General features: G+C 35.4%; 1 protein-coding gene across 5 annotated transcripts in view; it reads right to left on the minus strand.

Moving 5' to 3' along the window:
* The window catches only part of LRRC7 (leucine rich repeat containing 7), a 502831-nt gene that overhangs the window by 55984 nt on the left and 422036 nt on the right, over positions 1 to 24811 (minus strand). For 4 of the 5 annotated variants that reach the window (XM_033407473.2, XM_004280746.4, XM_049699429.1 and 1 more), the window contains 2 exons: positions 23348 to 23467; positions 3791 to 4012 (listed from right to left, as the gene is read on the minus strand). In XM_033407473.2, coding sequence (XP_033263364.1) covers positions 3791 to 4012; positions 23348 to 23467 — 342 coding nt within the window. The remainder of the gene's footprint in view (positions 1 to 3790; positions 4013 to 23347; positions 23468 to 24811) is intronic. The other variant, XM_049699435.1, reaches the window with a different exon arrangement.

Below are 24811 nucleotides of genomic sequence, written 5' to 3' on the forward strand. Positions count from 1 at the left end.
CACACCATGAAGCCAGGCCTGTGTGTAAGATACATGGTATTTATAGCATAAATACACTTTATATAGTATAAATAGCATAGTAGGCACTCAATGTACGGCAACTGTTGTCTTTTCTTTTCCTACTTTCATTCAGACTTCTCTTCCCTGAAATAAAAAAATGTAGATTCGTTGTAATCGGTTGTTTTTCACCTGTAGCATTCCAATAAGTGATTACTTTTTTAAAGTAAAATCTCCAAGCTTTAGTAGAAATTATTGTGCTTTATCATGCTGCACACAGCATGTTTATTTGTACTATGTTTATTTTTTATTTACTTATTTTTTAACATCTTTATTGGAGTATAATTGCTTTACAATGTTGTGTTAGTTTCTGATGTATAACAAAGTGAATCAGCTATACGTATACATATGTCCCCATATCCCCTCCCTATTGCGCTCCCTCCCACCCTCCCTATCCCACCCCTTTAGGTGGTCACAAAGCACAGAGCTGATCTCCCTGAGCTATGCGGCTGCTTCTCACTAGCTATCTGTTTTACATTTGGTAGTGTATATATATCAATGCTACTCTCTCACTTCATCCCAGCTTACCCTTCTGTACTATGTTTATGATGTCTCCTTGCACTTAAAAATTATGAATGACTTAGATTTTTTCCATATTGTACTTGACCAAATTTAACATTGTTTTTGTAGTAATCATTTAAGAAAACTCTGTTTTCTCTTAATGGCCCTTTTAATGCACCACTAGAAATGCCTTATGAAAATAGAGTAACCTGATTTATATGCCTGAAACCCATATTAGAATTTTCAGTTACCTCCTTGGTCTTTGCACTTCAATTGCTACTCTATAATTTTCGTGTGAAACTATACAGTTCTTAAATGTTTTAAATATTTTCCTCCTTTTTTTTTCTTGTTAAATATGGAAAAAGTCTTGCTTTAAAGGGCACACACACATATTAGAGAGGTCTGAGTTTTCAAAAGAAAAATGAGTTAGGAAGGTAAAAAATACATAAAATATTTTTATTATGAGAGTGAATTACATAACCTCCTTCAGCCTCTTTCTGTTTGTTTGTTTGTTTTCTATCTATAGACGAGGGAGGTTGGACTGATATTCATTAAGTGCCCTCCAGTATTTTAATCCTTAAAATCTTGTATTTCTATTTCTTCTGTTTCCTATTTCTTTACTCTCAGGGTCAGGCTTACTTTGTGTGCGTGTGTGTACATGTAGAATTGTATCATTGGACTCTCTCAAAAACTTTTTGAATGTTGTTGGTGGGTGGTAATGTTTTCATTTTATAAGGAGAAAAACAGAACCTCAGGAAAGAGTTAATGACTTGTCCAGATTCACACACTTTAATAAAAGTTAACATGGAACTCAAACTCCAAATTCTGAAACCTATTCCTAGTATTCTCTTTCCTGAATGCTATAGAGCTAAACAAAGAAGTGGAGAGGTTTAGAAAAAGAAAAAGAGATGAAAGAAAACAGTGTAGTAGTTGTGGTGTGCTGGAGAATATTTAAGAGCTGGCTGGGGGAAGGGGAGGGCCCTGGTTTGTAGTGTTTGCTCATTTCCCTGGTGTAATTATCCCCACAATTTCAACCTATCAGTGTGGTGTCCCTGAAGGTAGAGTTGGGAAGATATGCACACAGCAATGAGCCAGGATGAGTATGCTCCAGCATGCCACTGGTAGTGGATAAATATTACACTGAATCATGAAAAAGGTTTTGAGAAACTGTCTCCAGATTTATAACTCAGGGGAGGGGGGAGCATAGTTTGGGGACTAGTACTATTGGTTTAAATGCTCCTTAGGCTTTCTCGTGGTCACTCCAAAGTTTTCATCTCAGCATTCCAAACCATTTCAGCCTGAAACCAAGGCAGAAAAAACCAGGAATTCAAAAGGAATTACACTTAAGTACTTTCCTTAATATAACCACTGAATGTTTAAGTTTTTATCTCTCAGTTTGAAAGACACCTGATGTTGTTAGAGTTACAAATCAAAACACTTACAATGACTATAAATACATTCTTTGAAAGAATCATGATATTTTAAGTTTGATAAGCATGTAAACTAAAACTTAATAATCCTCTCATTAAGTCAAGCTATATAATTTATGTATTTTTTGAGAAATAATGTAAAAAAGGCCTTTAAATTTAGAGTGTTAAGAATAACTGTATGTTAATACTAACCCTACTATTCAAAGTAGGGGAAACAGAGGGCATTGATCTCAGTGGATTTTAAATGTGCTGATTCTGGGAGAAAAAAATTTGTAATAACTTATCTTATTAATTATTCCTGTTAACAGGAATCATTAAATCAGAGAACTGGATTGAAGTTATGATATTTGTGGGGGAGAGGATATATGAACAATTTTTAACCTAAGCTGCCTGCGGTAAAGCATAATTTAAAACTTTATTAACTTTTTAGAATTAAAAACCTCACCTCATTACCTGATTAAAGACACCTGTCTGATTTATTTTACCTTAAATCCAACATTTGGCCTAGATCAAGGCAGGATAGGAAGAAGATTATCTTAAAAAACCCTATCTCAGGCCTTCCCTGGTGGCGCAGTGGTTGGGAGTCCGCCTGCTGATGCAGGGGACACGGGTTCGTGCCCTGGTCCCGGAAGATCCCACATGCCACGGAGCGGCTGGGCCCGTGAGCCATGGCCGCTGAGCCTGCGCGTCCGGAGCCTGTGCTCCGCAGCGGGAGCGGCCACAACGAGAGGTCCGCGTACCGCCAAAAAAAACCCCCAAAAAACCCTATCTCAGCTTCAAGAAGGGTATTAAGAAACTCAGTAGATGTCAGAAGTAGCTGGGATCCAAATAATAAATGACCCAACAGCATAAAGGAAAAAACTGGAGAATGAAGATAATCTTGTCTGATATGTTTAGGAAATAAGGACAGTGATACGTGAAGCTTTGAATAAGCAATAATAAAGTGAAACCGTTATAAACCATATTAAGGGGTTAGAGAAGTCAGTGGGAGCTTTGCCTAATTATCTAAAGAATGAAATAAGAGAAATTAGTTTTAATTAAATTAATTAAATTAAATTAATTTCTCTTACTAATTAATAAGAGAAATTAATTTTCTGAGAGTATTAATATCTTGATGTCTTACTTTCTAACCTTAATATGACTCAAGAGATGAGATCTTATTCAGTGTTCTGGCCTTAAGAAAGGAAAGCAGAGTCTACAATGGAAAACCAGATCCTAATTTAAATAGGTCAGAGGAGCAGCAATTCTTTTTTTACTACATGGCACTTATCAATAGCTTTTGGAGCGTTTCATAAATGTTTCCTAACTGCTCTTTATCATTTTGTTCATAGCAAAGCTTTATCTCTGTATTACTCAAAAATCAGAAGATAAAACTTTTAAAAAATGTTCCCACAAATCGATGGGAATATACAGTTCAGTTTTTACAATTTCACCAGAGGCCTTGGTAAATATACCTAATCCATTGAAGCTCTTTGTAACATTCAAAAGCTGTGCTGCAGAGCTAAATTGGAGTTGGGAGTGGGCAGAAGGAGGTGCAGGATAAACCAGAAAAAACTATTCCAATTCATCAATTTTTCTTTATGTGAAATGGGCATTTTACCAACCATCAATTACTCTATGTTGTAGTTCTTAACCAATGAAAATAATGATAAAATCCCTACAAAGAGTGCTCTACTCCATTCAACATGGTGACAGCATTAATGTGTCCCAAACTACATTAATGAGGGAAGGCAAACCACGGATTTATGGGACTTTCCCCAAATATTTCCTGAAAATTTATCAATTATAAAAGCTCTACTCACCTGCTCTGGATAGCCATCCATACTCCTTTGCCCTTTAGTTTGAATTAAGCACCGTCCAGGCTGAGGTCCCCGGGTGGCCTGTGAAGAGGGGATCTGAATAGGCAATGGTGACTGAAACTGCTGGATGGTCACTTTGTTTATGTTTCCCTCATATGGCTGCTGCTCCCGGCTACGATGTTGAAGGCTCTGGGACCCCATCAAGGTCTGGATGTGGCTGCCTGCCTGTGGAGAAGATAATCTGTCAGAAGGTTTGTGGTGTTGAAAGGATGTGATTAAAGTAGAAAAAAGAAAGTACAGAATACTTCTCCAGTAAGTAAAGTGGCATAATTTGGGCTTTCGGCCATGGCTAGGAAGGATAATGAAAAAACAGTAAGGGTCTGCCTGCTGTGGTTTGTGAAAATGCTAATATCGGAGCAAGGTCACGTTAAATACACTTGTCATCTGATGGCTTGCCAAAGCTTATTTTAGCCCCCATTTTAAGGAAACAAAGTTCAGTTTGGAAAATCTCAAGAAGAAAAAAAAGTCACAACTTAAAAAATAAAGTGGAGTTCTATCTGGCATTTCATTTAGAATAATAGCAGGGAGAGAGATGTAATATATGAAACATCAGGGAGAAAATTATAGAAGCTACTTTCTAATTCTGCAGCAGAAGAATTGAATTGCATATTTGCCTTTATGCCACACACATGTATAGGAAGCTTGTTCAGGTGAGTATAATCAATATTTATTAATTTTCTGCAATATTAAATCAAGAGTATGGTTTTTGCAATCTTTAAGTTCCATTAAAAATTAATCATGTGATAAATTCCTGCGAATATCTGTAGCCTGTAGAGGCACTAGATATGGAAAGGTCTTTAAAGTGAACTCTGCATGCAGATCATCTTCACATGAGCTTTCAGAGAGACTCATCAGTACCTCATTTAAAACAACAATGATCATTTATCAGCCCTTGAGGGTGGTTGCTAGAGGAGAAAGGGCATGCTTACTTTGGTCTCCCATCTTTAAATGACTGGTGCCTAATCCTGTTTCTCGTTCATTCCGATTTTCTTACCTTCATTCTAGCATGGGCTCCTTGAGTCATTCTACCTGATATCTTTTCTGTCAAGCAAGCAGTTCTGTTTGTGAGCTGATAACCTAGAACATGCCATTTATTTATTTATTTAGCCATGCCTCGCAGCTTGTGGGGCTCTTAATTCCCCGACCAGGGATCAAACCTGTGCCCCCTGCAGTGGAAGGGCAGAGTCCTAACCACTGGACTGCCACGGAAGTCCCCTAGAACGTGCCTTTTAAAATTAAGTATGGTTTAACATGGAGGTCTAACATGGGAAGTGAATGCTTATCTTTAATACTTTTAAACCTACGTTTTAATGCTGTGCTTGGTACTTCACCCAATGGATTACTTCCTGAATCCACTGTCTTTCTTTTGACCTTTTAAGGGTAGGCAATTTGGAATTTAAAAGTAAATTTCACCTTAGAATTCATTAGTTAGGAAAGTTTGTGAATTTTCCTGACTAATCAAGATTTTTAATTACTATGAAAAAGTCAGATTGGAGGTATAAAGGAAAAATTATTAAACAAGTATTCAAGGAAAAGATGAATTTTAATTATTTTAAAGTTCTTAAAGAAGAGCAACATAAGAGACATAGGAGATGACAGTGATCATGCAAAATCATTTAGAGAGGGAAGGCATGTTTTTTGATTCCAAACAAGAGGTAATTTCAGTGAAGAAAATATTCAAAATTATTATTTAGCAATATGCAAGGGAAAGAAAAAAATCATTTGATTATATTTTAGATATCCAACTGATTGTCTTATCATGTACTACTTTTTACATTCAAAGACAGTAAAGATATTTCAGTCATGAGAAACTGGAGGAAAAGATGCAAAATAAAGTTTCAGGCTATAACAGCACAATAACAAAACAATTATCAATCTAATACTGTCTAATGCAACCAGGGATCAGAAAATTACGACAGCATAAACACAACTAAGATAACCTCATAAAGGGCAAATGTGTATTTCTCTAATGTATCTATTTCCTTCTCAGAAATCTAAATGAAAGATGTCACAACTTTCTCAGCCATTCTAGAAGACTGAACACCCTTCTGGTCGAGTTTTTCCTTGTTGCAAATTCAATTCTCTCCTACCTCCTTGGAATTTCACGTTCTCTTGTTTGGTAGGCAAGGAAAGCCATGATAAACCCAGTATCACATTTGGGGCTGCTGTACTCTGAATGAAGTCACTGGCCTGATGAGTTATTCAGTTAGAGAAAATGATTTCCTGGAGCTAGAGGAACTGGGGGTGTAGGTGGACTAAGGCTGACTGGCCTGGCTACTGAACAAGCAATTGATTTTACATTTATATCTGCTTCTCACATCCACTGGTATAATACTCATGGGTCTTCAGTTAGTCCTTGAGCCAATGGGAAAGAGGAAGACTGGTTGTTTAATTGAAAGTGACAGACAAGCAAATAATTTTTATACCCAGAAAAACTTAGAGAGCTCCAGAACATAGCTTTAGTCCCACAATGCATAATCCATTAGAAAGTCAATAATGACTGCTTAATAATAATTTCATTGATTAGAATATTCTGGTAATGGTCTATCTAAGGGTAAAAAAACATAGATATTATAGAACTATAATACCCTTTAGACTTATTTTTATTGTTTATTTTTTCCTTCTGATGGGACAGTTCAAACTTTAATTATGCTTTGATTTGAAACTCTTTGAGAGCAAGCACCACATCTTACTTACCATCTTTAATAACCGGCACAGTAACTGGCACTTAAGAAACAATGGCTACTATTCAAATACTAGGTGCTAGATAATGTACTAAAACTTACCTTATACATATTGCCTCCTTTAATCCTTACAATAGCATTAAGGGATAATTATTTATTAGTTATTATTACTTAATTTTACTGAGGAGGAAACTAAGGCTTGGAGAGGTTAAGTAACTTTCCCCAGTAATTTGCACAACTGGTAAACTGGCTGGACTGGGATTTGAACCAAGGCTGTCTGGCAATCAGAGTTCATGCTCTTAAACATAAAATTACATTGCAACCACCATTCCCCAGAATTGTCTCTCTTCCTACAATAGTTGAACTATGAAATGAAAAGAAACCACAGAAAGGAACAGAAGGATCTGATTGTTAAGGAAGGATATATTAAATTTCTTTAGCAGCTCTTCAATTTGCCAAAGGGCCATTCCTACTTATTGAATTAGGTCTATTATCTATTTTAGATCCTACGTATTTGACTTAGAACTTTATACTTGAGCAATTAGGAGGATACTCTGTGTATTTAGTAATCTTTCCATGATTATGAAATAATGACACTCATGTTCACAGATGGCTTGGCAAAGCATAAAGTGGGCATGGAAGGAACATTCTGTAAAATGATTCTGTTCACATCAGTAGCAGTTTTTTCACTCTTTATTGGGGCTACCGGGTGCAATAAATGAGGATGGGGAATGACAGCTATAGAAAGCAAAGAATTAACACTAAATTCTTTGTGAAGGTAAGCAAATATGAATGACACAAGACATCTAAAGGGACAATTATGGTGTGGAGGGACTGTAAAGAGTAAGTTATTTTGACTGGCACAGAGGCTTAAGAAAGGTAATAAGGATGCTCATGATGAAGTACAAAGGACTGATGAAAATGTAGGAAATATCGAGACTGGATTCGTTCAGATAGAGGGTTAGCTATGAGGACACTGACTCACACTGAAGGAGAATTTGAACATGAAGGAATTTCTATAAAGGCTGAGGTACACATTTTGAATGATAAAAAGAAATAGAGATTTGACATTTGTTTTGAACTTTCAATGGGAGGTTGGACAAAATAACATGTATTTGAGAATAGTGATGGAATATGATGTTTTCAAGTTGACCCAAAACCATACTATCAAGGTTTATGGGGAAAACTTCAATATCCATAGGACCCAAGGAAATATTTATGTCAAAGCCACAGAAAAGAAATGTGATTTGATACCAAATGGCACTGTTCATACGCCATTCATCTCACAGCTCATCAGGCTTATTATGTGGAAATTTGAAGTGTTTGGGAGGTTTTGTATGGTATAAAATAAATGACTTTTTCACTACAACAAAGTTTTGGTTCACACTATTTTCTTAGAAAAGAGTGTTAGACTGAGAAGTTTATTACTCAATTTGGTTATCAGTTTTACTACCCATCTTTGCTCTTGGACCACTTGTGGTGCTCCCCAAAATCAAACACAGCCTCAAAGGATGACAGTTTATGCCACTGAGAATATTCAAATGGGTACAACTCATTCTCTAAAATTAAGTTCAAAAGAGTTCTAAAGATGTTTGGGGTCAGCGTCAACAATACAGAATTACATACAGAGGATAATTAAGTAACTGATTTCAAGGAAACATCAGCACTCATTTAAATGAGTCAGTTTCAGTAATTTTGTAAAACAACAACAAAACAGTCCTATCACTTTCTATCTGCACCATGTACTCTGCAGTGTTTCTCCTCCCTTTGTTTTTTCTAACATGCACTTTTGGTTTTAGAAATTGAGACAGTAGGATTTCTGCTTCTGGTATGTGGAGTAGGTATACTGTTCCCTGTTCCCTCCATTAAGAACAATGAAAAACTCTGGACATTGTACATAAACAAATATAGGAAAACTCTGGGAAGTAGACTGAAGAAGCCAAGGACCAAGTAACAAGATGGTGGTAAATTTCTCAGGTTTTATTTTTGTGTCATATATCCCAGACTAGGAGTTGAAAAAGTGGGCATCCCCTAAAATGCCAGCCAGTGCAGACAGCAAAAGCCCCAACAAAAGCCTACTCTCTCTAGCCAAAGAACCAGGAAAAAAGGGCATCCTAGCAAGACAGAAAACTTTCAGATTGCTCTACTACAGCCAAACAACATGGAAAGAACTGTGGTCCCATCCCAACAATGCCAGCAAAGGCCAAGTGGGAAGCTGATACTTCTACCCTTATAGGGATTTAACAAGGCACAACACTCCTGTTGGGGTGGTGTCAGAGAAGGCCAAGTAAGGTGTCACTGCATTCATCCCCACTGGCCAGCAGTAACCCACTCCTCACCCAGTGGTGTTAATGGAGACCACATAAGGAGCATGAACTTACACTCTGACCCAGCAGTAATGAGGCACTCCTCTACCTTCCCATTAGGGTGGTTAGAGGAGGTCTTAGTAGAGAGTCAGGATTTTCTCCATCACCCAATTATAATGAGGCTACTCCCACTGAGGTATCAGTGGGGCCATCTGGGAGCTGGAACTTCAATCCCCACCTAGCAATAACAAGGAGACTTTGCCTCAAGTGTCACTGGATGCTAAATGGAAAAATTGGACTTGTACCTCCACTTGGCCAAAATGAGGTGCTCCACCATTCCCCAAATGGAGTGGTGTCAGAGAAGGCCAGCTGCAACAGATGGTTAAATACAATCCAGAGTTTTATAACATAATATGAAAACGTCTAGGTTTTAATCATACCAAGAACCAGGAAGATCTCAAACAATGAAAAAAAGACCACCAATAGAGGCCAACATTGAGAAGACAGAAATTAGAATTACCTGACAAAGATTTTTAAGACAACAATTAAAGAAGTGCTTCAATGACCAATTACACAAATGCTTGAAAAAAACTAAAAAATAGAAAACTTCTGAAGAAATATAATGTCTTAGCTAAGAAACAGAAGATGTAAAGAAGAAACAAATAGAAATTTTAGAGCTGGAAAATACAATAACTGAAAAGCTCTGTGAGTAGACTTAACATCAGAATGTAGAGAACAGAGGAAAGAAACAATAACCTGAAAGATAAGACAGTAGAAATTATCTAATCTGTAACGGAGAGAAAACACATTGAAAAAAAAATGAACAGTCTCAGAGACTCTGTTCAAAAGTTCCAACAGTAATATTATCATAAAAGAGGAGAAAGAAAGTGGAGCTGAAAAATTAAAAGAAGAAATAATGGCTGAAAAATTCTGAAATTTGGCAAATCTTATAGATTTAAGAAGCAGAGAGAATACCACACAGGGTAAATCCAAAGAAATCCATGCACAAACACATGATAATCAAACTTGTGAAAACTAAAGACAAAGGAGAACTCTTAAAAGCAGCTGGAGAAAAATGACGTCTTACCTATAGAGGAAAAACAATTTGAATGACAGTGGATATCTCATCAAAAACCATGGAGGACAGGGCTTCCCTGGTGGCCCAGTGGTTGAGAGTCCGCCTGCCGATGCAGGGGACACGGGTTTGTGCCTGGTCCGGGAAGATCCCACATGCCGCGGAGCGGCTGCGCCTGTGAGCCATGGCCGCTGAGCCTGCGCGTCCAGAGCCTGCGCTCCGCAATGGGAGAGGCCACAACAGTGAGAGGCTCGCGTACCGCAAAAAAAAAAACAAAAGAAAAAAACATGGAGGACAGAAGGAAGTGACACAATATTTTTCAAGTGCTGAAGGAAAAGAATTGTCACCCCAACGTCCTATACTTGTGAAAATATTCTTCAGTAATTAAAGAGAAATTGAAACATTCTCAGATGAGGGAAAATGAAGAGTATCTGTCACCATTAAACTTATCCTAAAATAATAGCTAAAGGAATTTGTCTAAATCAAAAGAAAATGATAAAAGAAGAAAATTTGGAGCATTAGGAAAGGAGAAAGAACATGGCAAGCAAATATATGGGTAAAAAAAAAAAGCTCTCTTTTTCCTCTTGAATTTTCAAAATTATGTTTGATGATTGAAGTAAAATTATGTTACTGTCTGAGGTGATTCTAAATGTATATACACTGAGGAGGGTGAAGGGACATAAAAGAAGGTAAGGTTTCTATACTTCAGTTGAACTGCTAAGTGATGATGCTAGTAGACTCTTATAAGTTATGTATATGTAATGCAATACCAGGAACAATAACTAAAAAAGCTACACAAAAAGATATACTAGAAACACTGTAGATAAATCAAAATTAAATTCTAAAAAGAATTCAAACACCTCAGAAGAAGCAGGAAAAAGAAATTAGAGAAGCAAAAAAAGAGACAAACAGAAAAAAAGAACTTAAATTAAGACCTAAACCTTAATGTGTCAAATTAAATTAAGTGCATAGAGATTAAACACACAAATTAAAAGACAGATCTTGGCAGGCTGGATTAAAAAACATTATTCAACTACATGCAGACTATAAGAAGTCACTTCAACTATAACTAGGCAGGTAGATATTAAAAGAATCAAAAATAAATATCATGCAAATATGAATTAAAGGAAATGATAGGTGGCTACATTAATACTAGATAAAGTAGATTTCAGAGCAAAGAAAATGTACTAGGAATAAAGAGGAATTTTATAGGATGAAGAAGAGTCAATCCACCAAGAAGACATAGCAATCCTAAATGTATACACAACAAACAACAGAGGTGCAAATGTGTAAAGCAAAATTGATAGAACTAAGAAAAAAATAGACAAATTCGTTATTGTTATAGTTGGAGATTTCAACACCCTTCTCTAAACAACTGATAGAAGAACTAGACTGAAAATTAGCAAGAAAAAGAAGAATTCAACAATACCATCAACCCACCAGATCTAATTATCACTTACAGAACATTCTATCTGACAGCAGCAGGATACACATTCTCTTCAAGTTCCTACAGAATATTTACTAAGACTATATCCTGATTTGGAAAACAAATCTCCACAAATTTTAAAGAACTGAAATCACACAGAATGTGTTCTCCAGCCACAATAAATCAAACTAGGAATGAATGATAGAAAAATAAAAGGAAAATATTCAAACATTTGGGAGCTAAACAATGTAGTTCTAAATAATTCATGGATCAGAGAGGAAGTCTCAAGGGAAATAAAACAATACATTGAACTGAATGTAAATGCAAATTTGCAAAATACAGCTAAAGTAGTGCATATACTAGAAAAGAAGACACCTCAAATCAGTAATTAAGATACTACCTCAATAGCTTAGAAAAATAGGAGTCAAATAAACCAAAAGCAAGTGAAGGTAGGAAATAATAAAAAAGTTCAGAAATTGATGAAACAAAATGAATTACAGATAAAATGAATAAAACAAAGAGCTGGTTCTCTGAAAAGATCAATAAAATTGACATACTTCTAGCAAGACTGAAAAAGAAAAAGAAAGACCAAAATCAAGAGTGAAGGGGATATCAATAAAGGCCCTGCAGACATCATAAGGATAATAAGGTATAATACTACAAATAACTCTACATAAGTAAATTTGACAACTCATATGAAATGATTCATTTCCTCAAAAAACACAAACTACTATAACTCACACAATACGAACTAGGTAATTTGAATAGTCCTGAAACTATCAAGGTTGGATATAATTTTAAAACTTCCAGGAAAAAAACCTCTGGGCCCAGATGGTTACACTGGAGAATTCTATCAAACGTTTAAATAAGAGTCAACAGTAATTCTGCACATACATACTTTTCCAGATAATAGATGAGGCAGAAAAGCTTCTCAATTTGTGAATAAAACCACATAAGGACAGTACAAAAAAAAAAAAAAAAAAAGAAAGAAAGAAAGAAAAAGAAAATTACAGACTAATATCCTTTAGAATACTGATGCCAAAGTCCTTAACAAAATATTGGCAAATAGCATTCAGCAATATATAAAAAGAAACATCAATGGCTGAGTGGGGGTTACTTGAATAATACAAAGCTTTTTCAATATTTGAAAATCAACCAATGCAATGCCTTGTATTAATGGGCTACAGAAGAAAAATCATGTGATCATATCAAATGAAGCAGAATAATGTTGTCTTGAAGATAAGAGTGTATTTATGTCAAGCACCTTAGTACAATGCCTAATATGTACTGTAGATACTGTTTTATGATTATGACAACCAAACTGTTAAGCTTTATTTTTTTCCTCTTGTGGTGTTTGTATTCAGCTAGGGCAATTTTGATGCCAAAAATCTATGTTCTCCCATTTGGACATTAGAGGACAAACTTTTACGAATACATGAAAGGGAGCTCTGAAGCTTGAAGGAGAGCGGGTAGGGAGTTGCTGTTTCTCTTGCCCTTGGGACTTGGTGACAGTGCATTCTGCTGGCACAGTGCAGTATTGGGGGAGGGGATTCAAATTATTTGCTGATCTTAAATTTTTTAGAGCCAAATACTGGTAATATACTCCAGTGCTTCAAATGACAGATAAAAAAGTGAGGCAATAGGGCCTTTCCCTTCAGTGCATATGCCTTAGGATGGCAGCTGGCTGATATGTGCAGGTAGTCATTTGTGGCTTAGTGTATCTCTATAAGCAAATTTTTCTGTGATTAAATGTCAACTTATAAAACATAGCTCTGGAATTGGAAATTATTAATCAAAATGAAAAAACAACAGAGGATCCATAATAGAAAAAATGGTGAAATTAGAGCTAAATCTACACATTCCACCTACAGTTTGTTGTGTGATGATGCTGACTTTTACATTCCTGAAATAAAATGAAAAGGAAGATGTTAGCACTAACAATAAAAGTTTGACAATTACTTATTTTGCCCTTAAGATTTCTAGGAACCTAAAGGTAGTGGAGTAAGCCAGATAAAAATCAAGTGTCAAGAAATGGCACCTTATCATTTTGACATCCTCTATTTGGCAGCAATCCTTGATCATCTGCCAGTTGTCATGTGGTTTAGGTCTTCAAATTACATACTCAATCACGGGCATTTTCATTACAATGGATTAATTTCACATTTTATTTTTGCTTTTATATTTCTTCTGAAATGAAGATAGTATAAATGTTATTGAGTTAGCTCCATTTTCTGAAGTCGAATAGTCATTTGTGTTAAGGAACACCTATGTTAAGAATTGATGAAGTAAGTAGTTTTAATCTGCCACTGTTTTCTATTGCTTTGATCTGTGGCAAGATTTTTTTTTCCTCTTACTTAATAGCCATTTGATAGACACTCTTTGGGTTTGCACTTTTATTAAGGAAATAATTTAGAGTCAGTCTGGATAAGAACAATCTCCTGATTTTATGACAGTAATGTCCCACACTACTGGAGATAGCTATATTGTTGCACTGGTATTAGGAGATAAAATAATGTGCTTTGTGAATTAAAGAATTAATGTTGTATTAAGTACGAAAATCCAATACAAAAGTGACTGTGAAACTAAACAATATTCAGCTGTCGTTCTTGCTGTAAGTTAGGGAAGAATTTTCCATTCACATTTCTACAACTTCCTACCTGAACTATTTTTTAGAACAAATTTAATTACATAATAGGAATAGAGTAAGTTTTAAAAATACCTATGAATTAAATAATACTAAAATCAACTGATTAAAATATATCATCCTGGCTGTTTAGATTAACAAAAGGAATATTTGAAATGGTTCATTAAATACAGAAAATTATTTCATTGATTTTTTTCAAAAGCTTCTTCCTGATTTAGCCACTAAGTGTATGGAACTGCCTCTGAAGGATCCCATTTTCGTGAAATTTTTGACTTCCTACTGGCCATGTACTCTTGCTTTGGCAATTAATTCTTGTTTAGCAAGCAAGTCTTTATATATTTTCAGCCTTCTCTCTCTTATATAAATAATTTCCAATTATAGGGAGATTTGAATCTAATTGGATGTATTCATTCTTATTTCTCTAGTATAGCAAAAGGCATGGCTTCATGGGCACACTGGGAAAGGTAACACAATCATCAATCAATAAGCTTTTTTTAAAAAAGAGTACATTTAGTTCATCTGAATAACAGTTCTGATACTGGTAAACCCAAAAGAAGTGCAATATGAAAGTCTCAAGACTAGATTTGAACCCTTAGCTTACAATTCCTGTAATTGTTCTTTGGAATGTTCTATATATTTTAACTTGTACAACCCCAAACAGTGCATTTTTATCCTATTCTAGAACAATGACATATCTATTCCATAAAGACCATGCTGAGGCTAGTGTGGTAGAGACAGAGGCATGTATTTGTTAGGGAGGGAAATTAGTGGCTGTCTTAATATAGACACTAAATGTAAGCATCAAAAATTTCAATGAGCCTTCGATACGTGTTTGATAGATGCCTAAAAATGTCATCAATAGTTGATCCTTAATCACAGAAGTCCCCTAAGATATAATTTTCATCTACTTACTTTATTCCTAATCCTTCCTAACCTGGAGTGATATTTATGACAGTGGGTATGTTCACCTCTCAGGCAACTGGTGTGATTGGAACTGTTGCTTAAAACTCCCTTTTCAACCTAAGGGTGAAATTAAGGTGTGGATACTTACTATTCACACAAATATTCAGTTCCAGATTATTTCTGAATACCGAAACTCAAAGGGAAGTGGAGTTGCATTATCATTGATCTAGAGAGTCAAAGTTCTGCTAGGGTTAGAGGTTCTTTTTCATTTGGACACATTTGGTGTTTTCCCACAGTTCCGCTTTCCTTTTTAAACTTATGTCCCTTGAAAAAAGTGGCTTTTGGTCAAAAGAAAAACTCAATATATTTGTCTAAGAAATGTCTCTCTGGGGGCAACAGATAGTGCTAAAAGTTTTGTTTATTTGTTTTTGATAATTAAAAAATCTGTAATTGTATGACTTCATCAATCTACCCTTTCACTGACTCACTTCTCATTTTGGGGGCAAAGCTCACTGATAGCAAATGCATTTGACTGCTATTTATTTCTTCTTGAAGTCCAGCAGCCTCAGTAGAAGTGACACCAACATGAGTGAGGGTGATAGGAAGAGGATGGTTGAGGGAAGCAAGGAGAATCTCAACCTACCAACTGACTCAAAAAGATCTCTTTTCCTAATGTTTATAAAAATGTTTGGAGTTCAAAATGACTCTATATGCAGGATTCCGGACGCGCAGGCTCAGCGGCCATGGCTCACGGGCTCAGCCGCTCCACAGCATGTGGGATCTTCCCAGACTGGGTCACGAACTCGTGTCCCCTGCATTGGCAGGCGGACTCTCAACCACTGTGCCACCAGGAAAGCCCTCCAGTCTGTTTTTGAGTTTCAGTGATGACCCAGTCTACCAGAAGAAAAATTTACTGCAACCAGTGCAAAATTTCCTCCTATCAGAGGAGAAAAATGAGGTTTGGGAAAGAGAATCAGAAAAGAGGGAGCCAGGATTGTGCTTGGCATTACTCACAGTAATAGAGAATATTGGTTTTGTTTGCTTATGAACTGATGAAGTCGAGGCATTACTCCTGGGCATTCTTCACTGTTAATAACGCATATTGCTTTAGGAGGGAAAAAATACAAAGCCTCAGGTGAAACTTACACTACTTGACCTATTTCCTTCTGTACAAAAGGAGAGTTTAGCTACGGCATTGACATTCACTAAAGTTTAAAAAGCATTTTTTTAGAATTTCAATATTACTTAAACTAGACCAGATATGCTTGACTTTTCTGTTACTGATGGAAATAGGAAACATTTCTATTTCCTGTCTCTTATCTCTCATATGTTAAGGTTTACCCAGTTGATTTTCATATCTGCTTCATCCACACCTTGACTTGCTCTCTTATAGCCTCAGGATTTGTTCTACTTGTTGCCATTCCTATGTTTTCTAATATTTAAATCTTCACCTATCTTTCTTGTTTATTCCAGACTTTCCTCTATTTCTGTGTAAGTGAGCCTTCCGCCCCTGCCCCACCTCCCATCCCCTGTCTTTGATATAAGGGATTCCAACAGCAATAATGTCCATTCTCAGTTAAATATAAAAGCCAATAATTGTAGTTACATTTATTTCAGTTGTACATATATAGAGTACTGATAGCAATATTTGTTTTTAAAGGCAGTAATTTTGGAGAAAATTACTTTTCAATGACTACAACTTAAAGATTATACATTTTAGATAAGATTTTTTTATAGCATAATAAAATGATTTTATTTAAATTACTAAATGTATAGCTTGATTTTTCTTAAGTTGATTTTCTTTTAAACATCTACTTATTTAAAAATGACATAAATTTATTCTTATCCTGTGAAAAATTCTACAACAGACTGATTTTTGTTACCAAGTGAAAAATCAATCCCAGTAGTAGTTTGACTCAGTTGTTTTAAACACAAATGATGGTGTGGTTGTATCGTCAATAGCAAAACAATTTAAGATTTTTCAAAAGATATTTTAGACTTGATCTTTCTATATATGTATAAAAAGAAACAGTAAAATGCATTATACTAAGAAACATGACAAATGGCAAAATTATAATAAGGAATGAATATTAATAAATTAAAAAAAATTTTAATACGTCATATGGTCTGAAAAAGCAAAACTTTCGATTTGGGGGCCTGTGAAAGAAAGAATTAAAAGAACATAAAAATGATCAAACCCCACATAATTTCTTTTAGTTTCTGCTAATGAGTTCCTGGGCATGCCTCAGAGATGACGAGCATCTGGAAATCCTGAAGCTCTTAATGGCTGAGCTTGCAATGGCTGGCATTGTAGATGTGAGAAAATCATGGGCAAGTTCAGCATAAGGGGCATGTCTGTGAGCCAAGACTAAATTAGCTACATTTTTATACCTTTTTCTTCAACTACGTACATCCTGATGTTGACCCTTGATACCCACCTTTATTATTCTAACTGCCAAGTCATTATGCACTTAACCTAGAATAACAGACACTTGAGGAGGGAAGGGTCACTAATGCTGAAAGAGACCTTTGAATGTCTAGTCTTTACATATTAAAGAATTTTCAGATTTAATATAACTGGAATTTTAAAGTTTCTTGGTTACTCTTTCAAGAAGAGAAATGTTTTAAGTTTCATTTGTTTTAATATGTCACTTCAGCCTTTTTGCTGCAATGTTTTCCTGCTCCAGCATTTTAACATACCCTTACAGGTATTGTCCTTCAATTTAAAATCTTCTCAGGGATATTAAAGCTTTTTAAGACTCTCAATACTTTTAACAGAGTTTGTCATTTCAGATTTAGAGAAAAACAGCCTTGTCATCCTTATGGAGAATGCTACCAAATCAGAGTACAATGTCTGACTTTAAAATGAAAATGGTTTTCGTTTATATTTTACATTATGACCTTCATACTATATTCGGTTACATTTAGGAGAGTCATCTAAAATATTTAGTCACCCATGTGATCTTGGCAAGTAACCTAACCTCAACTCCAAGTCTCTAACTGAGGAAGTCTAAATTCAATTTCTTCTTTCATTAAAGTGGACAAAAATAATAGTGTTTACCTCATATGACTGTTGTGAAGATAAGACGAACAAATACATGAAAGCATTTAGCACAATGCCTGATACAGGGTAGTATTTAATGCATGGTACCTCATAGTTCTTACCATGGTGACTGTGACTTAATCCAATAGACTGAAGCAGTAAAAGCAATGATGTGATACGACTCTAAAATGCAGATACTCCTTCTGAGCACTTTTGTTAAAAACTAAAGTTTTTAACAGCAATTCTCAAAGTGCTCAAGCAGTACTGTCTGGAATTTGAGGGTGTGAGGGTGGATTTACCTTACTGTGACATGCTCTTCTAGCAGTGATTCCCAGACTTTTTGAATTAATGGACACCAGAATTTGAGATTTTGGAGACTGACATAGCACGGGAGAATTTAAAAACTACCTCCTACTATTATGCCACTGAAAAAAGAGGCTAGGATTTAACACCCTCAACACTTTGCCATATATTAGCCACTCTCAGGTACATAGAACAATGATGGTGGACACAGGAGCAAAATTCTTTCTGATAGATGAACACATTTTGTTTATGTTATATATCTAAACTTCTGGATCCACAGGTTGGAGGGTACCCATATTTGTTCTCCTGTAATGCTTGGAGTACTGCTAGGCATAGCCATAGGTATTACCAATATTAGTTCAAAAGATACAACAACTAGAACAGAGAGCCACAAGTTCAATCATAGTCTTTCTAAAATGGATTTCCCACGGAATCTCTGCAGCATCACAGTACTTTCTGATCACAGTAGTATCACAGTACTAGAACTACACAGTAGTATTATCCTAGTAGTAGCATCATAGTAGTATCCCTTGGCATAGAGATAAGATTTAAAAAATCTTCGGCAGAGACTTTGAGAAGCAGACTCAAATGGGGTACTGACTAAGACTTCTTCACCACTTATTATCCTTGATTCCGCATTCCATTTGTAGTTTAATTTCTGATTTTTCATTGTCATCCTATCTAGCCTAATGACTACTTACTTCAGGACAATGGCAAAACCAACACTGACTTAAAAAAAAATTGATTGTAGAATAAAATATAAACTCAAAGAATAATAGTGCAACGTTCACCCCTATTTTGGTAAATCCAGCAGCCCAGGCTAATAATCCATTACCATTTTCATTTCCTTAGGTTGATTCTCACTAGAATTTTAACTTGATATCCTCAATTAATATATAATAAAAAACTAAAATTGAATATTTAAAGCATTCTTTATTCTCTTTACTCTGTGACGTAATAGGTAAACATATCCATTATTACGTTCTAAAGTCTCAGATTTTAGGCAAAAGTGTTATAACGTAGGGTAGTCAGAAAATGCTTATGATAGTAGGAAGAAGCTATAAGTGAGTTTACACATGAAAGACATGGTAAAATTTTAAATACATATTACATTATTTCACATTTGACAAGACGTATAAAAGGCTACTGAAATTTTCAGATAGATTAAACAATTATTTTAGCCGTTAACAAGAATAACTAGCTCACAAATGTTTAATCAATACAGAATTGCATGGGGTTCTCAAAGCAAGTAGAGAAGCAAGCAAATGATCATCATGATTTGTACTGATGATATGATTAAACATAATATTATGGACTTTGAAAATAGATTTTATGTAAAATGGATGCATGAATGGATAATGTAAATACCTGTTAATTCCATTTAGAGTAATAAATGAATAAGGCTTTTCCTTTTATGGGAAAATTATAGTAGCCCTTTGCAACTAAGTACGTGATTACGGTTCTCTCTTTGGTTAGGTTATGTAAGGGTCCCTTGGCTCTGATAGGTACTCCTTCAATTTCCTACCATCACATTCACAATCTCCTCTTTTTTCATAAAGAAGCAGATTTCCCTACTTCCCTGAGATTTCCAACTTCCTCTTCACCAATCGCTTCTCATCAGCCTTTAAATGTAATCATCTTAAATATTCCTTCTGTCTTCCTCATGTCCCCTTCCAGATTCTACCGTAATTCTCTTTCCTTTTAAAAGGAAACTCCTTTCTTGAGTTTTTTTAAAGTTTCTCTATTTCTTAATGTAGGTTCCTATGGATTCTGCCCTGTCAGTTAAGTAAATTACTTTTTGTCGCTAAAGCCAAGGAGCCTTTACTCACTTACCTTGCTTGATTTTTTTTTGCACCATGTGATACTGTTGACCTTTCCCTCCTTTAAACATTTTTTTCTACTTGATTTCTAAGGTGCCACTTTTCCTTGTTTTTCCTTCTACAGTTTTTTAGTGGTCATTGGAGTTGAAAGCACATCTATTCTATTCCAATAGATTAGTCAAGGCCAATCATATAATTCCATTCATCTTGCTAGGGGTGAGAAGTCCTTAGCTGTTTTGGATCAATGAGATGTAAAAAGAGGCTTGTGGGGGGATTTAGGGAAAAAAGGTTTTGCTTGTAAGAGACAGCTATGGGAAACTTGGTTCTCTCTCCTGATGGATTGGAAGGAGGAAGCTTGTTATCTTCAGTTGCCATAGGTAGCCATCTGATAATTATGAAAGGAACCAAGTTTAGGATAAAGCCAACAATATGAATGGAAAAGTGGAGAGGGAAAAAAAAAACTAAGTATTTAAAATTATCTAACTGAAGACTAATCAGAGCCTAGATCTTGTCTACTTCTTATGTTAGCTAAATATTTTAGTGTTCAAGCCTGGAATTTTCTATAACTTGTGGTAGAAAGAAACTTATTGACAAAATCGATGGTCATTTCTTCTCTGTTCTTGTTTCTAAGGACATGCCTTAAACGTTGGTGTTCTGTGGAGTTCTGTGTCGTCTATCTGTCTCACTCACGACTCAATTATGACTTATGTTTTAATTGCTAAATTTGTATCGCCAGCTAAGATTTCTCTCCTGAACGTCAGAAAACTATATCTAAATATCCACTAAAAATTTCCACTCAGATTTCCTAAAGGTACCTCAAATCTACATCTTAAAATTTAAACTTCCCTCCCCTCCTCCACTTACACCTATTACTCTTTTGCTTTCCCATCTCAGTGAATGGCACACCATGACTCATACAAATTAGAAACCTGGGGATTAGTCTTGGAACTCTTAGCTGTCTCTTAGGCCCTATGTCCAGTCAATCACAAGATCACGTTGGCTCTACCTTTTAAGAATATAGTGGATCTTTGCATTTTCTCTCTACCACCCGTTGCTTCCATCTACTCTCCCTTGGATTACAAGAGAAGCTTTGTAACTCATTCCATGGCCTCTAGTTTTTCTGCTCACCAATTCATTCTCTGAAAAGCTGTTAGAGTGCTCTTTAGACAAAAATTTAATGATGTCTCTTCCCTGTTTAAAACACTTCTTCCCATTTCTTTCAGGATAAAGCCCAGCATAATCTGGTTTATGCTTATCCTCCTAGCTTTCTTTTAAGCCACTCTTCTCTCTTAACTTTCTTTAATTTCTTTACTAAACTTGTGTCCTCTCCAGGTGCTCTCCTAACCATCTTCACAGGAGTATATCTGCAGTGCTGGATATTGCTCAATAGGCAGATTAATAACGTGTATAACACCTGCAAATCAGAATATTAACAATTATTTGGGGTAAAATAATTTGATATTTAATATATCCTTTTAAAAAAGCACTGAAGGGCTTCCCTGGTGGTGCAGCGGTTGAGAGTCCGCCTGCCGGTTCAGGGGACGCGGGTTTGTGCCCCGGTCCGGGAAGATCCCACATGCCGCGGAGCGGCTGGACCCGTGAGCCATGGCCGCTGAGCCTGCGTGTCCGGAGCCTGTGCTCCGCAGCAGGAGAGGCCACAACAGTGAGAGGCCCGCGTACAGCAAAACAAACAAACAAAAAAAACACTGAAGTATTTATCAAGGGAAAAAATCACCACTTATGTTACAAAGAAAGTATGGGATTATGTAGTGTATATGTTATGAAGCACAATTATAAAATGAACATTTATGAGCTTAAGAACTAGAGTGTAAGAATCACAATTCAGCTTAAGAAACAGAACAGTACTAAAACTAATATTAGCTTCCTCCCTGATTCTACCCCCAGCCTCCCCTTTAGAGATAACCATAATCTTAAAGTTATATTAACCATTCCCTTATAAAAAGTTTTTTCTCACTCATATACTTATGCCTAAATAATATATTTTTAGTTTTGCTTGTTTTTGAGATTTATAAATATGGAACTCTTGATGTGTGCCATCTTCTGAAACTTGTTTTTCACTCAAACTATGCTTCTAAAGTTTATACACATTATCCTAATTATAGCTAACAAATGTTCATTGCTGTAAAGTATTCCCTTGTGTGAATATTTTTTATCACATTTCTTGTGATAGACATTTAGGCTTATCCAGTATTCTACCATTGTACATGTTGGTATCTTGAATGACATACACAAGAGTTCTTCTAGGATATCTTAGGAGGCCAATTATTGGAATGTTGGGTATATGCATATTCAGCTTTAAAAGAGAATTTGTTGCCAATGTGATTGTGATTTATACTCCCACAAGAAGTATAGAGATTACATTGCTCTTATACTTGCAGAGAACTTATATTTTCATACTTCTTAATTTTTGTAAGTCCAGTAGGTATAAAATAGCATTTTTTCTGTATTTCCCTGATTGATAAAAAGGTTCAGTTTTATTTTAATGTTAATTTACTCTCCTGATGCCCTTGTATTTTACCATACTTTTGGTACTGTGTTATATGACTTTTCATATTGATTTGTAGGAGTTTTAAAAAATGTATTCTGGAATATAAATCTCTTGTCCCTCATATATGTTGCAATTATCTTCTCGGTTATAGCTTTCTTTTTGCTCCCTTTATGGTGATTTAACATGACGTATTACAATTACCTACTCATCACTGAACCTACCTCACCAGACTAATAGGTACTAGAGGTAAGATACCATACCATATTTTATTCATTTTTGTTCCCTAACATCTAGCAAGTACTCAACATATAGTAGTGCTGCTTAGCACATACAGTTGCTCACTAAGTGTCTGATGAATGAATGACAGGATGAATGAGTTGCTATGACTTTAGAAATGGTGAATCAATTTTTTGTGGTCAAATTTCATTTTATGCAAATTGGCTACACCATACTGCTGAATCCAACGGAGTCAGAAAGTATACATTACACAATTTCCGGTAGTTGCACTTCACAGGTGGGTGTCAGACACAAATAAGAGGTGACAGATCTTCAGATAGGTGGCAGGATGTCGTTTATAAAAATTCATTACCAGCTCTGAGCATTTGGCAATGTTCACTTTTCATTCTTTTCAATGCACTTACAGTTAACCAGACTCCCTATTGTGGGATAGTATTTAGCCTAAATTTATCACAAAGTTAGAAATGATGTTAAGATGCAAGATATGGATTACATATTACAATGGATATGCAAGATTCATGGTTTGTGTCATTAATTTGAAATTGGTTACCTTTTTAGTAATGGTGTCCGGAGGTACATCCCGCCTCCCAAGAGGATAAGGATTCCACTGGCCACTAGGAGATACATCTTCTTGTCCATTGTCTAAAATGTTGCTTTGCTGGGACGGGGTCTATTGCAAAAATGGTATGGCATTCTTTAGTGATGTAATAGAAGTTTATCATAGTTTTCTGAAAAGAGTCCCTCATGATTATGGTAAAATTAATTTTGTTTAATCACAGAAAAACATATATCCTAAACTGGAGGTATTATTATATACTATTTACGTGGTAAGAACTGTAAATTAATAGCTTTTTGGAAGCAGTGAGAAATTCAATTAAAATAACCATCTTATAGTTATTTACTGAATTTTAAAGAGAAGTTTAAATTTACAGTACTGGAATAAAAATAATCATTATAAAATTAACCAATTGTTAAAAACTACAACATTTAAAAGTTGCTTCATTTGTTTCTTTAGTGTGATCTTACCACTTGGAATATAAACTGAAACCATATAATACATAGTATGTAACTTCCAATATTCCAAACCATAACCTAAAACAAATTTTATAAGGCTGTATTGATTCGGGGAGAATGTGTCTTGCACTAATCCAAAATGGTATTAACACTAGCATAGTGCTAGATTCATGGCACTATGACATTATCTACAGATCACTTAGAGGAAAGATTAACACATCAAAAAATATTGTGCTGTTAGAATTTCAGTGTAAATAAATCATAATTGTTTTGATTCCAAATTGATTTATATAGACCATTTATGCATTAAAGTTTACACTCTTCATATATATTTTATTTTTGGCTGATTTACTGCTTATTATTTTTAACAAATAATAATACTCCTGTATTTATTGTTATTACTACTAGATATTTTGGGAGGCTTCCGTAGTCTGACCTGAGTAACAGAAAATAATCATACATCATCAGAAAGATGGCATCCCGTGTTGGGATACAGTAATGGGATATTTTTCCTGTCGACGCCGATTAACTTTTTCCATAGGCTTTCTCCTCCTCTAACCTACAGGATATACAAGTACTGCTTGATTTCCTGGGGAATTCTTATGTGGTGAGATATTATACTCAATGTTTCCTATGCCATTTTCTCCACGTGTTTTGGAGGATCCCTATGGATAAAGAAAGCCTGGTTAGAGAGTGTATGTGCAACTCTTTGTGTGAAGAATGGTCCTCCAACCCTGGAATGAGGGAACTGGGCCATTCTCTTCATAACATGGCACAGACGGACTGCTTGCCAGGCTTCATCCAGTTATATGGAGTGCTCCTTCCTAATTGTTCTCCTTTAGAAAACAATTATATAACCACCCTATCTGCATTTTGACTACATGCATTTTTAAAAAGCATTGCTTGGAACTATTTAAAAATAATATTTATTATGACAGGATTAATTAAACAAAATTAGATGAAATTTTCCTGGGGTCTAGTGGATATAGTGAAAAGTAAG

The sequence above is a fragment of the Orcinus orca genome, chromosome 1, assembly GCF_937001465.1.
Source record: "Orcinus orca chromosome 1, mOrcOrc1.1, whole genome shotgun sequence".
Taxonomy (NCBI): Eukaryota; Metazoa; Chordata; class Mammalia; order Artiodactyla; family Delphinidae; genus Orcinus; species Orcinus orca.